This window comes from Plectropomus leopardus, chromosome 23 (assembly GCF_026936395.1).
Source record: "Plectropomus leopardus strain MGB_pleo_1.0 chromosome 23, ASM2693639v1, whole genome shotgun sequence".
NCBI lineage: Eukaryota > Metazoa > Chordata > Actinopteri > Perciformes > Serranidae > Plectropomus > Plectropomus leopardus.
Window position 1 is genome coordinate 6,794,844 of NC_142198.1, and position 12,315 is coordinate 6,807,158.

Genomic DNA, 12,315 nt, shown 5'->3' on the forward strand with positions numbered 1-12,315 from the left:
ACATGTTGGCTACCAACCCCTCCTAAACTTCACAAATTCTAGGCTTTACTCTTTTTTGTACTGTATGATTTAACAAGAGGTGCTGGTAGGTGAATTGTTTAACCTTTGAATAAACACTGTCTTGTTTCACAAAATTTCAGAATAGTAACCAATGCAAAACACCACACAGACAGGACGAGAGAACAAAAAGCAAGCTGATAGAAAAAGACAAAACTTCAACCAGGTAACAAAACTGAGGAAGTAGGTAAAAGAGAGAACATGTTCCCAAGAAAAACACAAAAAAAACAAATGAGAAACAAACCAGTAAACGAGGAACACGGAGTGGATCCAGAAAGAAGTGCAAAAACCAATGCAGGGACCAAGAGACAGACCGAAGACAAGGCAGGGCAAAGACAAACACACAAGGAGGGCAGGGAGATAATGAGGGACAGGGGACAGCAGGTTGATGAGGGACAGGTGAAATAAATTGGGGGGGGGCAGACAATCAGTGAGGCAGGAAAAATCACAAAAGCACAAAAGCAGAAAAACCAGACATGAAACATGAGGAGTAAACCCACAAAAAAACAGGACAGACTCAACATGAATGAATACATGAAACAAGGAAACACACAAACAGTAATTCCAAAAACAAGTCCCATAGTTAACAGACTATAAACACAAAATGCTAAATCGTCGCACTTTCCTTTCCAAACTTTAGTCTAAACTGAGCCAACCATCTGCTGCACCAGCTTGAGATAGTCATGGGAGATCTTCTCTGTTAAGTCTTAGCAAAAATATTAATAAGCATATTTCCCAAAATGTCAAACAATTTAAAATCAAATGACAAATTAAGTGTCTCTTTGACACATATGACATATCAGTCAGCTCTGCTATATTTAGGGTGAGGAAATCCAACATGTTCTCATCACGTCTACGTCAGGGGGATGTTTCAGGATGCTGCTACAGTGCTATCTATACAAGCAAGTCTTGGGATTGTGCTGCACATGGTTATGTTTGGCAACAAAAAGCACAGGGCAACCAAAATATCAATATCAATAAATTGAAATCAAGACATGCAAATGCTGGCATGGATGGTTATGATTAGTAAAAAAAACCCATCATATTCAGACAGGAAGCAAGCACCAGACTCCTACATGAAAGTATGGAGTTTGTTGGAACCATCTACTGCCTTTGCTGCCTACCCTATTGACCTTTAGCCTCCATATATTGTCTTGATACCAGCAGCGTTTCAACCTGATGCAAAGTGTTGCCAATCAGCAGTTACTGGATGTTGATATACTAACGTTTTATCATGTGTGGATTTGATGGTATTCTGAAAATTCTATCAATTGCAACAATGGAAAATACTGCACAAGTAAAACAGCTAAGCAATATCGTATGTCATGCAGTCATTGCATGTGATGGCAATTTCTGCAGAATGCATTAAACGGTAGCTACACATGCAGTTACACGGTCAAAAGAGTGTGTTAATCATGACTTTTACAACTGTTTCAAAGTGCATCAATCAAGCAGAACTGAGAACTATCAGCTTAATGTTGTGAGATTTACAGCCAGCTATGACGGAGCCATTAAAACGCCGTGTGGTTTTTGCAGCTCGGCCAAAAAAAGAACCAGCTGAAGCCATACAAGGGTAAAAGGTGGGGAGATACCCGCAACGTGTGACCGGCATAAAAAATCCACAGCAGAGATAGATGCAGAGCTCTCTCCTGGTCGTCCTGCCTTTCTCTCTCCTCCAAACTCTTAATACACGTGATTCAGTAATGGAGATTAATGCACACTGGCACGGGGACAAGTTTAACACACACACGCAGAGGGTGTGATGGTGAGGAAAGCAGAGAAGGTGTGAATATAAAACAATGGTGTGTGGAGGGGTGTCCTGAGCAGGAAGGAACGGGGACAGAGATGAAAGATAGATTGGATGTGCTGCATTGACCAGTCACCAGAAACTAACAGGGATTACACCACTGTAGGGGTTTGGCTCTCACATGCACACACACACACACACACCTACAGATTGTGTGTGTGTGAACTCCCATCAGGTAAGTGAGGCGTTAAGGAGGTTGCAACATCCAGCTTTCCTGCCTAAACGCTTCTAGGTCGAGGTTATGGATTTATGATAGCTCCACTGAGCATTTTTTTTCTGAAGGCACGTTTGGGACACACACACACACACACACACACACACACACAGACACACCTCTTCATTTATGCAGGATGTAACTTGGATGACAGGGTGAGCTTTCAATGGTCCACTCCTGTTACCGTTGTGTGTGTCAGGTGAACACATGTCCCCGTTCAGCCCCAGTTTCTCAGTGACAGACAACCCGGTGCTACAGAGTTACAGCCTGGCCTCGTTCACACAAACACACACGACTTTAAAGTCACACACACACACACACACACACACTCACAGAGTCCAGGCTGCCTGAGGGCTGAGGTTACAGTGGCCTATTTACAGGGGGAGATTTGGTCACAATTACTGGCAAGAGATGCTTATGGGGACACATGCAGGTAGGATGAGGACGCATGATGCAGGCATGATGGAGGCAGTGGGGGTCTCAGGGGTGGGCAAATTTCACCTTTTGCCCTTCCATGGACAAAAAAAGAAGAAAAAGTTTCACATTACACATCACAGTAGGACCCTGTGAGCTGGATAGATAATATTTATCTGAGGAGACACTGGTATCTAAAATAACTATGATAATCTTTAATTCTGCTTGACTGTAGTTAGTACTTTAATACTGACAGCATGTCTATCTGTGTGTGTGTGTGTGTGTGTGTGTGTGTGTGTGTGTGTGTGTACTGTGGAGCTGGACCATCCTCCCTTTCCTAACAGTGTGACAGAGCAGGACAGACTCAGGAAAAACCTTCTCAGTGCAAACACTGTCTTAGAGCGCCCTCTGTTGGACTCATCTTGTGTTGCAGCTCCAATAAACTGGAACTATATCACATGATTTACAAAGAGAATATGAGGCTTTCTTTAAATTATCCCCTCTCCTTAACACAGTCAGAAGCATATAAAAATATAGCACGCATAATGACACAACGTGATTTGAAATGTGATTTATTTCATGCTAAAGCTTGAAGACTGATCAATAGAAACCCCCAGAAAATAACAGTAATAAATACAGAAAATCAGTCATGATACAGAGAAAATAATTTGCACTTATTTTAAAAAAAAAAAGAAAAAAAGGACTCAAGTAATAAAAGAGATATGAAATTCAATTTCTCAAACTGTGGAGTGATTCGGTACAGATTCTTATCTCGGCACTTGACTACAGGCTGCAGTACATCTGTGCAGATAACGGTGAGAAATTAGATTTGATGTGTCCTCGAGTGGGGGAACAGATTAGAGAGATACGGTGGATACATTCATCGTATTTAGTCAGTTATTTATCCGCACAAGCCGAATGAATCTTAAACAGAATCATCAGAAGTTTCAGCACAAGAAAAAAAAAACAGTAGTGATTATAAATAGAGTAACAAGGAGCGGAGATTGAGGTTTGGGAGTGTCGTCGGTGTTTCATGCAATCCCTGGACAGCAGATAGCGACTCATGGATACAATTAGAGTTCCATCGGGGGCTTGATTGCATATCTAAAAACTGACACTATTGTAAAATACAACATTTTTGTGTACAATTCATGAAAAAGACATGATTGTTTCCAGTGTTTAGTAATCTCTAACTAGGCCTATTAGGGGTTAGGGCTAACCCTAACCTTTACCCCAGTAAGGTACAAAGTGAGACACACACCTGATACATATATAACATTTCCAACACACTCAAACATCACAGAGGCCATGAAAAAGTACCTTTACATCAACTATGTTTTCCAATAAATAAATTTGCTTTATGACTATTTATTACAATTTGGGTTAACGACATTTGAGCCCGCCTTTGAAAAAAGTGCTGAAAAACACGACATGGCAAGCTGAATACACACCCTGCTTCGACATTCTGCACCACCCTGACAACACACTTTGGTTTTCCTCAAGTTCACACACACTGACACACGAATACAGACAGATGCTGTAAATGAAAACATTCAGTAGTAAGCAAATGAGATTTGGAGACCTAGATGTTGAAATACACGACTCAGAAATGTTAGGAAAACCAGTTCACCAGCAGCTTAAAAATCGCCACCGCCACCATCATCTTGGTATTTACGTAAACTTAACCAATCATGTGCTTTGTAGCGTTTATACCCTGCCTTTGCATCGACACTGGAAGCAGCAATTTAGTGCTCGGTAAACCCCATCACATTAAAGTTTACCCATTGGTTTCTTTGCAGATAGTGTTTGACCAACTTTGTGTCTCAAATGAATTTAACAAACAGCCACAAAACTAACGCAAGTGAGAACATTAAAGGGATAGTTCTGATTTTTTTGAAGTGGGTTTTCATGGTGTACTTATCCATAGACAGTATATTACAAACAGTAGATGTCAGTTGACATGCCCCTAGTTTGGAGAAGCAGGATGGAGTCTGGACATGGAAAATAAGCAATGCACTGTAGTTGATGGGGGCCAGCAACAAAACAAACTTAAACCACATGAAAAAAGTCCCAAACTGATAAAAATCAGTATCAGTTTAAGTGTATGCTATTTTGAGAGTGATTTTAGTGCTTAACCTTAGTGTCAGACAGTAATTTCCAATAGGAAAACAAAGTTATTATATTGTGCTCATCAAAGCCAGACTCAATTGAGAAAAACAGCGATTTAGCATTGCTGAACACAGGAGTTGCTGTTCTACCACTGCCCAAAGTAGTTGTTTGTGTAATTGTGGGACTTTAGTGAATAAAAGGGTTAATTCAGAATCACAAACTAACTTATCAAAGAAGCGGTAGACCAGCAGTACCGTGTTCAGCAAGTTAAAGTTTCTGTCAATGGAGTCTGGTGGCTTTGACAAGAACAAAGATGGAACTGAAGTCGTTGATGGCTCCCCCTCTGTCTAACGGGAAGGTCAAGTGGTGACAATACTCTCAATATAGCGTACACTTAAACTTATAATGACTTTTTTGGGTGGGATTCTGGGACTATCGACACAGGAGCTAAGCAATGTTCGGCTGTGGATGGGGGCCAGCAGCAAAACTAAATTTAGTTACTTAAAAATGTTTGAGTCATTTTGTAACTATGGTGAATAGTAACTTGCCCTTTAAAACAACAAAGTCACATAATAACACAAACAAAATAACTGATTAAAGCAGCAGTAGACTAAGAACTCCCATGTTCTGCCAAGTAAAATAAAAATTTTGTGAATGGAGACTAGGGGCTTTAAAGAGAGCATAGATAATGCTTTCAACTCCCTGTCAGAACGGCTGTCTGACAGCAAAGTAAAGTGATTGAAATATTATAATACAGCATACACTTAATTTTTTTAAATGAATTTTTAGGTGCATAAAATATGTTGCTGGCCCCCATCCACAGCAGTACATTGCTAAGCTTCCATGACGGACTCCAGCCTGCTTCTCCAAACTGGTGGCGTGCTAACTGATAACTTCTGTATGTATTAAACTGACTATGGATAAGCACCTCATACAACCCAACTTAAAAAAATTCTGAACTATCCCTTTAATGCTTTTCTGGTTACTCCCACTACACAGTTTACAGGCTGCACAGCTCCTAATAAAGACAGTGTGAAGAGCGTAAACATAAAGTTGGAGCAGTACCAAGTTTGAGGGAAATTTTGTTGACCTCCAGTACTAAAGGACAGAAAGATGCCAACCCTCTGAGGAATCTGGATTGGAGGAGGAAAGACTAAAAGGGACATTAGAGCTGGAAGAGTGAGAGAAAATGAAAAAGAGAGACTGCAACGGAAAGAGGCATTTGTCCAGGCCCCGCAAGACCCATCTCTCCTCTTCAAAGGACCAGAGAAGGGCCTGTCTCCCTCCCTCCATCCATCCGTCCGTCCATCCATCCCCCTGTGCATGACTTCAGTCTGGTGAGGAACGATAGGGCCCGGCGACTAACACACACCCATTGAGGGTATAATTCAACGGGCAGCATCTGGGGTGTCTGTCTGTGTCCTGCTGTGTGGTTCGTCTCTCGGTGAACACATATACACACAAAGCTCATTAAAAAAGACCAACCAAGCAGAGGAGACAGGGGGACAATTATCGGAATCACTCAAGTTAGAACTAGTTTCTGAAAAAAATCAAATGAGACACACAAAACTGGGTCTCTGCAGCGAAAAAACTTAATGGACACGCTTACATGATGTGCAACATGATGTGCAGGGCCCTTTGTGGGACACTTTGACAATTAAGCACTTTGACTTAGTCGTGAATGTGGTGGATAAATAGCCGAAGTCCTGACTCTACAGCTATTCTGTCTTCTTTAATGCTATCCATTTTTACTTGATCTACAGACTCCTGCTTATTTGATACCTCATATCTCCATACAAATGATTATATTTACTACAGCCCTTATAAAGGGCCTACCTCAACAATCCAAACAATAAACGCCAAAATGGACGCTCAGGTAGGAAAATCAAGAACTTGAAGCTTCAAGGATTTCTCAAATAATGTAACAACTCTTACATCTTAGTACAATACAAGAAAAACAATTTATAATCAACTAGTTTAATACATTAAACATCCCCATTCTTTTCTGTCTTAACCGTTTTCTAAAGTCCTGGTCACACCAGAAAGTGAAACAGAAAAATCAACCTTAATTTCATCATAGATCAATTATTTTGTTGGTAAGATGTCAAACAACGGTGATATTGCAATAAAAGTATCATTGAGCCCATAGGGACATCCTCAAATTGCATTTTTTATCCAACCAACAATTTAAATCTAAAATATATTCAATTTATTATCATATATGAAAAAGAAAAGCCCCAAATTTTCATGATTTGAGATCTTTTGTTTTAATTTCTAGCTCAGCCTTTATGTAAAATTGCCTTTGAACCCTGTCGATGTTCCTCACGGCTCAGGTAAAACTACCAGCCCTACTTTTTTCCACCTCATTTATCAACACCATCGGGGTTATTGGGATTTTTAACCTAATTTTGGACAGCTCAGCTGCCATGACATTTTGCAGTGGTATGTAGTGATATGACCTACCAATGCCACGGCTATAGCAAAGAGGAAAACTTAGGAAAAGATTTAACAGCAGCTAATTAATAAGCACACACCACCAACTGGACAGGGCTGTAGTGTTATTACTGTAGCCTGCCCTCTGAGTTTTATATGATATAATGATGAATGATATACAATGACAATTTTTTTGTCACTGTTAAAAAAAAAAAGTCAGTAACACCCTAAAACATCAGTGTTTGGATAAGACTGATTTTGCAAGAAAAGTTTGCTTTTTTAAATGTTGGTGTGACAAGGCTTTAGAAAAAGTAAATTAACATTCTGACCGTGACTCAAGTTGGACCAAAATTCGACTTTTCGGGATATCTAAGACGTACGTTTCTCTTTGGTACATTCCATTACCCAATGAAATGTAAGCGGCATTGAAATGTAGTTTAAGACCTAAAAAGGAATCATATACGTAAAAAAGGTATAATGAAGTATTAAAGTATTATGAATACCTGAGAAAGACTTTTTTTTTTTTTTTTAAATCAAAAGGATACCATAAATCGAGGCATGGGGGTCAAAAGCGGAGGGCTAAAATGTAGTTGACAGAGAAAAGAGACTCTTTGTTCAAAGCCTCGGCAGTTCTCCTCACAACATTACATTCAGTTACATCAGCCACACCTTGTTTTTCCTTTCTAAATCAACCATCGCCCACTCTGATCTGAAATAAAATGGAGAGAAATGCAGCAATCAAGGAGCTTTTCTCCCTCCGTCTTTAGAAGTAATGTGTGAAAACCCTTAAGCGTACATATGCACACATACACACACACACACACACACGCTGTGTCGAGCTCCACTGGATTTAATTCACACGACCAAAGCCGGCCCTTGTCTTTGTAGCACCAGCTGATGAGTCTCGTTAAGGCCAGCTCGTTAGGAGAGGGCCGTCTCCGTGGCAACAGCTCGGTGACATCATTGTGCGATGTCTGGGATATTTTTCAGTAGTTAGGACATGTGTGTTTTTGGTTTCAAGAGTCGGTCAAGCAGCAAGGCTTTGTTGAATTGTTCAGCCTCAGTGTGTTCAGTTTCAGGCCTGTAGGTTCTGGAGAAAAACACCCGCCTGGTTTAGAGTCTCCGTAACCTCTGATGTGACGCCTCAGAGCATTTTCAGAGTGTGTTTGTTAGATAAAGACCACGTCTTCTCTGCGTCATCAGTAGAACTTGTCATCGATGCGGAAATGCGGCCTGGTGACATCATCTGGGTTCAGGAAGACCGATATGGATTTCCCAGGGTTCTCTGTGACCAGCTGCTGCAGCCGCTGCGCCAGCTTGTCCTCCGAAGGGGAGATGATGCCGTTGGCCGGGTGATGCCCGGGGGAGCCGTGGCCGTTGGTGCTAGCTGTGAGCTCCTTCTTCAGCTGGCCCGCTTGCTGCGCCTGGTCCAGAGCCGCCCGGAGGTGCTCGCTGGGGTCCGAGCGCACATGGGCCAGCTTCCTGGCGACGAGCAGCGCCTGGCTGTCTGTTAGGTGCTCCAACATGTTGCACTGGGGCAGGAAGTAATTTGGGCAGTTTTTACCCAAGATGCAATGAGCCAGGTCATCCAGGAGACCCAGAAGGAGGCGGCCTGGGGTGTCTGCTTCAGGGCAGGAGAGATATGCGGCAGGAAGTCGGTCGCAGGCCCAGAAGAGAAGGGTACGCAGGTGATAGAGGCTGAGGCCTGTGCGTGGGCGGGCCAGGATACGAGACAACACGGCTTTGGCTGCTTGGAAAGCCTGAGCCATGGGGTAAGGGATGCACTTCTTCAACTGAACCTGGTAATCAGAGAGATAGAGGACCGTGAATTGAGCCGGAGCAGGTTAACCCCTTCAGACCAAGTTCGACCAAGTTCGTTTCCTTGTGCTGCGTTCAAACGCCTCTCAAAAGCTATTTCACTCTTTGAAATGTAAACAAATTGGTTTCTTTCAAAAATATGAAGGGGAAATGCAATGACCAACTTGACAAGAAATGTCCCATAAATTGCAAGAAATTCGTAAAAGGTGACAAAGAAAATGCCCTGATAATTAGTTTATTTATATTTTTTTATAAAAAAAATGATTTACAACAAGGGAAAAATGTCCAGAAAACAATATTAAAAATCCCTATAATTATGTACATATATATATATATATATATGCACATTTTTCAGGTCATTTTCTTGTTTGTTTTTGTTTTTTACTTCTCTTTCTTTTCTTATTTCCACATAATTTGTTTGTAACTTGTAATTAACTTATAACTTGTAACTAATTTCTTGCAAATTTTTGGTCCATTTTTCAAGTTGCCAATTGCCTTCTCCAATGCTTTTGAGAGAAATCAAGCCAATTTGCTCATGTTTCAACAGGTTAAAAGATATAGTGGTTAACTCAATGTAAATATTTAAGAGATAAAACCAAAGAAAAATGGCAAAGTAACAAAGAAAGCCAAATGAAAATGTTAATGCTTATACAAGGTGGCACCGAACATGACACTGAAATAATAGTCACAGTTAAAATCTCACCTCGCTGCGTGAGAATGCCAGCCTCCACTCTCTGTCGGGCCGACCGCCCAGCGGGGAGCAGCAGGGCAGCAGATAGAAGCCTGATATAGCTTCCTCCTCTGTGATTTTACCGTCCCAAAAGTGGTTGGCGGTCAGCCAGCCTTGGGCCACAGCAGGCCAGCCCCGAAACGACACCACAGGCAGCAGGTCATACAGCACCCGGCTTGATCCTGCCTGCAGGGACGAGGGTGAACATAACTTTTTTTTTTTTCGTTTACAAGAAAACTCCACAGGGAGCCTTTAAAGCAGTGTGACATCCCTTATTGATTCAGACATTTTTCAGCAATCTGTACCTGGAGGATGATCGTGGTGAGGGGTCCGTTCCTCTCCAGTCTGTCGGGGGTGGGAATGCCTCTTTGGGGGCTGCGCCTCAGCTCCTCCACAGCCTCGCTCACCACCCCCCAGAACCAGTCTGTCACCAGGGAGGGAGAGAAGTAGCATCCATCCAGAGACTGAGGAGAGTCCAGGGAGGGGATAGAGCCTTTACCTGAGGAAGGAGGACAAGAAAAGGGAGGGGTGAATGTTGGGTGCCTCCATACTGCTCTATACCAAGCTGCAACCTGCAAAAGTGTCAAAAACTGCAGTTCTTCTAATGTCCACTAGAGGCTGACTCCAAAACAAAGTTAATCCCTATAGACCCCCATGACACTTGTACTGGGGGTGAATTTTTATATAACTCACCCATATACATTTAATTAAAGCTTAAGATTACGTCTATTTTAGGCATGTTGTCACGACACCTAGAACACACTGCAACCTCACCAAACTGCAGTGTTTTGCACACCTGCTGGCAGCGTTTGTGCTGTGACGCTTCTGCAGGGATGTCTGCTGCTGTCAGTACTGTATTTCCACTTTTAAAGGAAGAAATTCCACTCATTTATGAAGCTCCTGCATTGTCAACAACATGGTCTCGTTTTAAATAAAAGTCATTTTTCATACAAAAATGGCTGAACATGCTGTATTCAGCCTCTTAAGGATGGAGATTTGCTGTTTTACATCATATTAAATGGGATATCTGTTGGTTTTAGACTGACAAAACAAGGCATTTAAACATTTCACTGTGGACTCTGACAAAACCGGGATGGACATTTTTCAGTATTTTCTGACCTTTTAGAGACCAAATGAATAATAGATGAATCCAGAAAGTAATCAATAGATTAATTGATAACAAAAATAATTGTTATTTGCAGCCCTGCTGACCAGGACAGTCTCTGGTTCTCATCAAATAGCTCGTATTTTTCTCTACTGTAAATGTATTACATTTAACATTATTAGACTATTGGTTAGACATAATAATCATCCTTAAGAAGACCTTTGGATGTCTATAGTGTGTAGTTTATTGCAGTTTACTCAATAGCAAAGAAAGGGGACAACGCTGTGCTGCAAAGAATTCAAATCTGATTTGAACTCTAGTCACTTTTGTCCTCTCTCTAACCTTCCGGTAGCATTTTGCTGTGATTTAAGTACACGCTAAATCGCTCCATCCTGCCTCCACAAACACTGTAACACAAGCTCCTGTGGGGAAATGCTACCACACCACTAGAAAACATGGCAAATGTGTTTTTCCAAACTGCCGGAAAATTAAAGAGATTCATATCAATAAATGTCATTACTTTTTCTCCCTCATCTCTCGCGAGCGCGTGACAGATTGATGTCGCGGTGTAAAATCCGGAAGCCGCCCGCTTGAGCTTGAACTTTCGATTGTGAAGTTAGACTCATAAATGTTTCAGCGTGTATTTCCCGGGGAGGCATTTCTCGTCTCACCTATCTGAGGAAGTTATAAGAGACGGGGGCCTCGGCTGCGGCTTGCCGGGCGAAATTGCATCACAACATCATGCATCAAATTATCTCGGTGAAACATGAACAAAATTCAATCAACGCTCATTCCTTCCACTCTGAACTGCTACAGTGCCTTCACTGTTGTCTATTCCACTCTTCTCTCTCTCTTTCTTCACTTATCTCTTCATCTTTTTTTATACTTGTTTACCCATCTTTCTTCCAATGTAGTCTTTCACCTGATCTTATTTTTCATTCTATCCCTGCTTCTTATTCTTTTGTTGCTGCCTTTCTTTTTTCCACTGCCCATGCAATTATTATCATTCCACTTACTTATTTCTCCCTCTTCCTCCTCGTCTTCCTCAGTCTGAAGTCCGTTCTCCTCCTGGCAGCAGATGCTCCAGCGAGACATGACGTTGGAGTCGCAGAGGCGAAGGCTGAGCCACGAGTGACAGGGCGGGGAGTGCCTCATGTCCAGGGTGACGGGCTGATTGCGGTCGTGGAGCTTGAGGGCGGGTACCAGCAGGGTGAAGTCCAGGTCGAAGTCGGCCCCTTTGGCGTAGTCGCCAAGGTCCTCTGGATTCAGGTCCAAGACACCCTCCCTGGCCCCGCCTGAAAGCAGCAGGTATTCATTGGCCACCGGGAGGCGCTGATCTACCTTCTGGACTAAACCTGAGAAACAAAAAAAATAATAATCACAATCAGCATATTCAAAGCCTTTGGCATGTGTGGAAATGTGTTCCTGCCGGCAGAACGGATGCAGCGAGCGGAAAGGTTTTCTCACTCACAAACGCATCCACACATTAAAATGCATTTCACATTCATATGCACGAACAAGCTCAGAACGCGCACACCATCTCTGGCAGGCGCGCTGGGACAGAAACCAGCAGGTCCTCCAGTGAGCGAGCCTGGAAAATTTCCGGCTTAGTTTGTTTTGAGAGGTAC

At 42.2% G+C, this 12,315-nt stretch overlaps 1 protein-coding gene across 1 annotated transcript in view; it reads right to left on the reverse strand.

The window, feature by feature from the left end:
* Nucleotides 1-3,048: 3,048 nt before the first annotated feature.
* Nucleotides 3,049-12,315, reverse strand: part of tmem102 (transmembrane protein 102) — a 28,427-nt gene continuing 19,160 nt past the window's right edge. The window contains exons 3-6 of the mRNA XM_042512724.2: nucleotides 11,704-12,042; nucleotides 9,888-10,081; nucleotides 9,556-9,768; nucleotides 3,049-8,833 (exon numbers count right to left, since the gene is read on the reverse strand). Of these exons, the coding sequence (XP_042368658.1) occupies nucleotides 8,234-8,833; nucleotides 9,556-9,768; nucleotides 9,888-10,081; nucleotides 11,704-12,042 (1,346 nt within the window). The 3' untranslated portion in view covers nucleotides 3,049-8,233. The remainder of the gene's footprint in view (nucleotides 8,834-9,555; nucleotides 9,769-9,887; nucleotides 10,082-11,703; nucleotides 12,043-12,315) is intronic.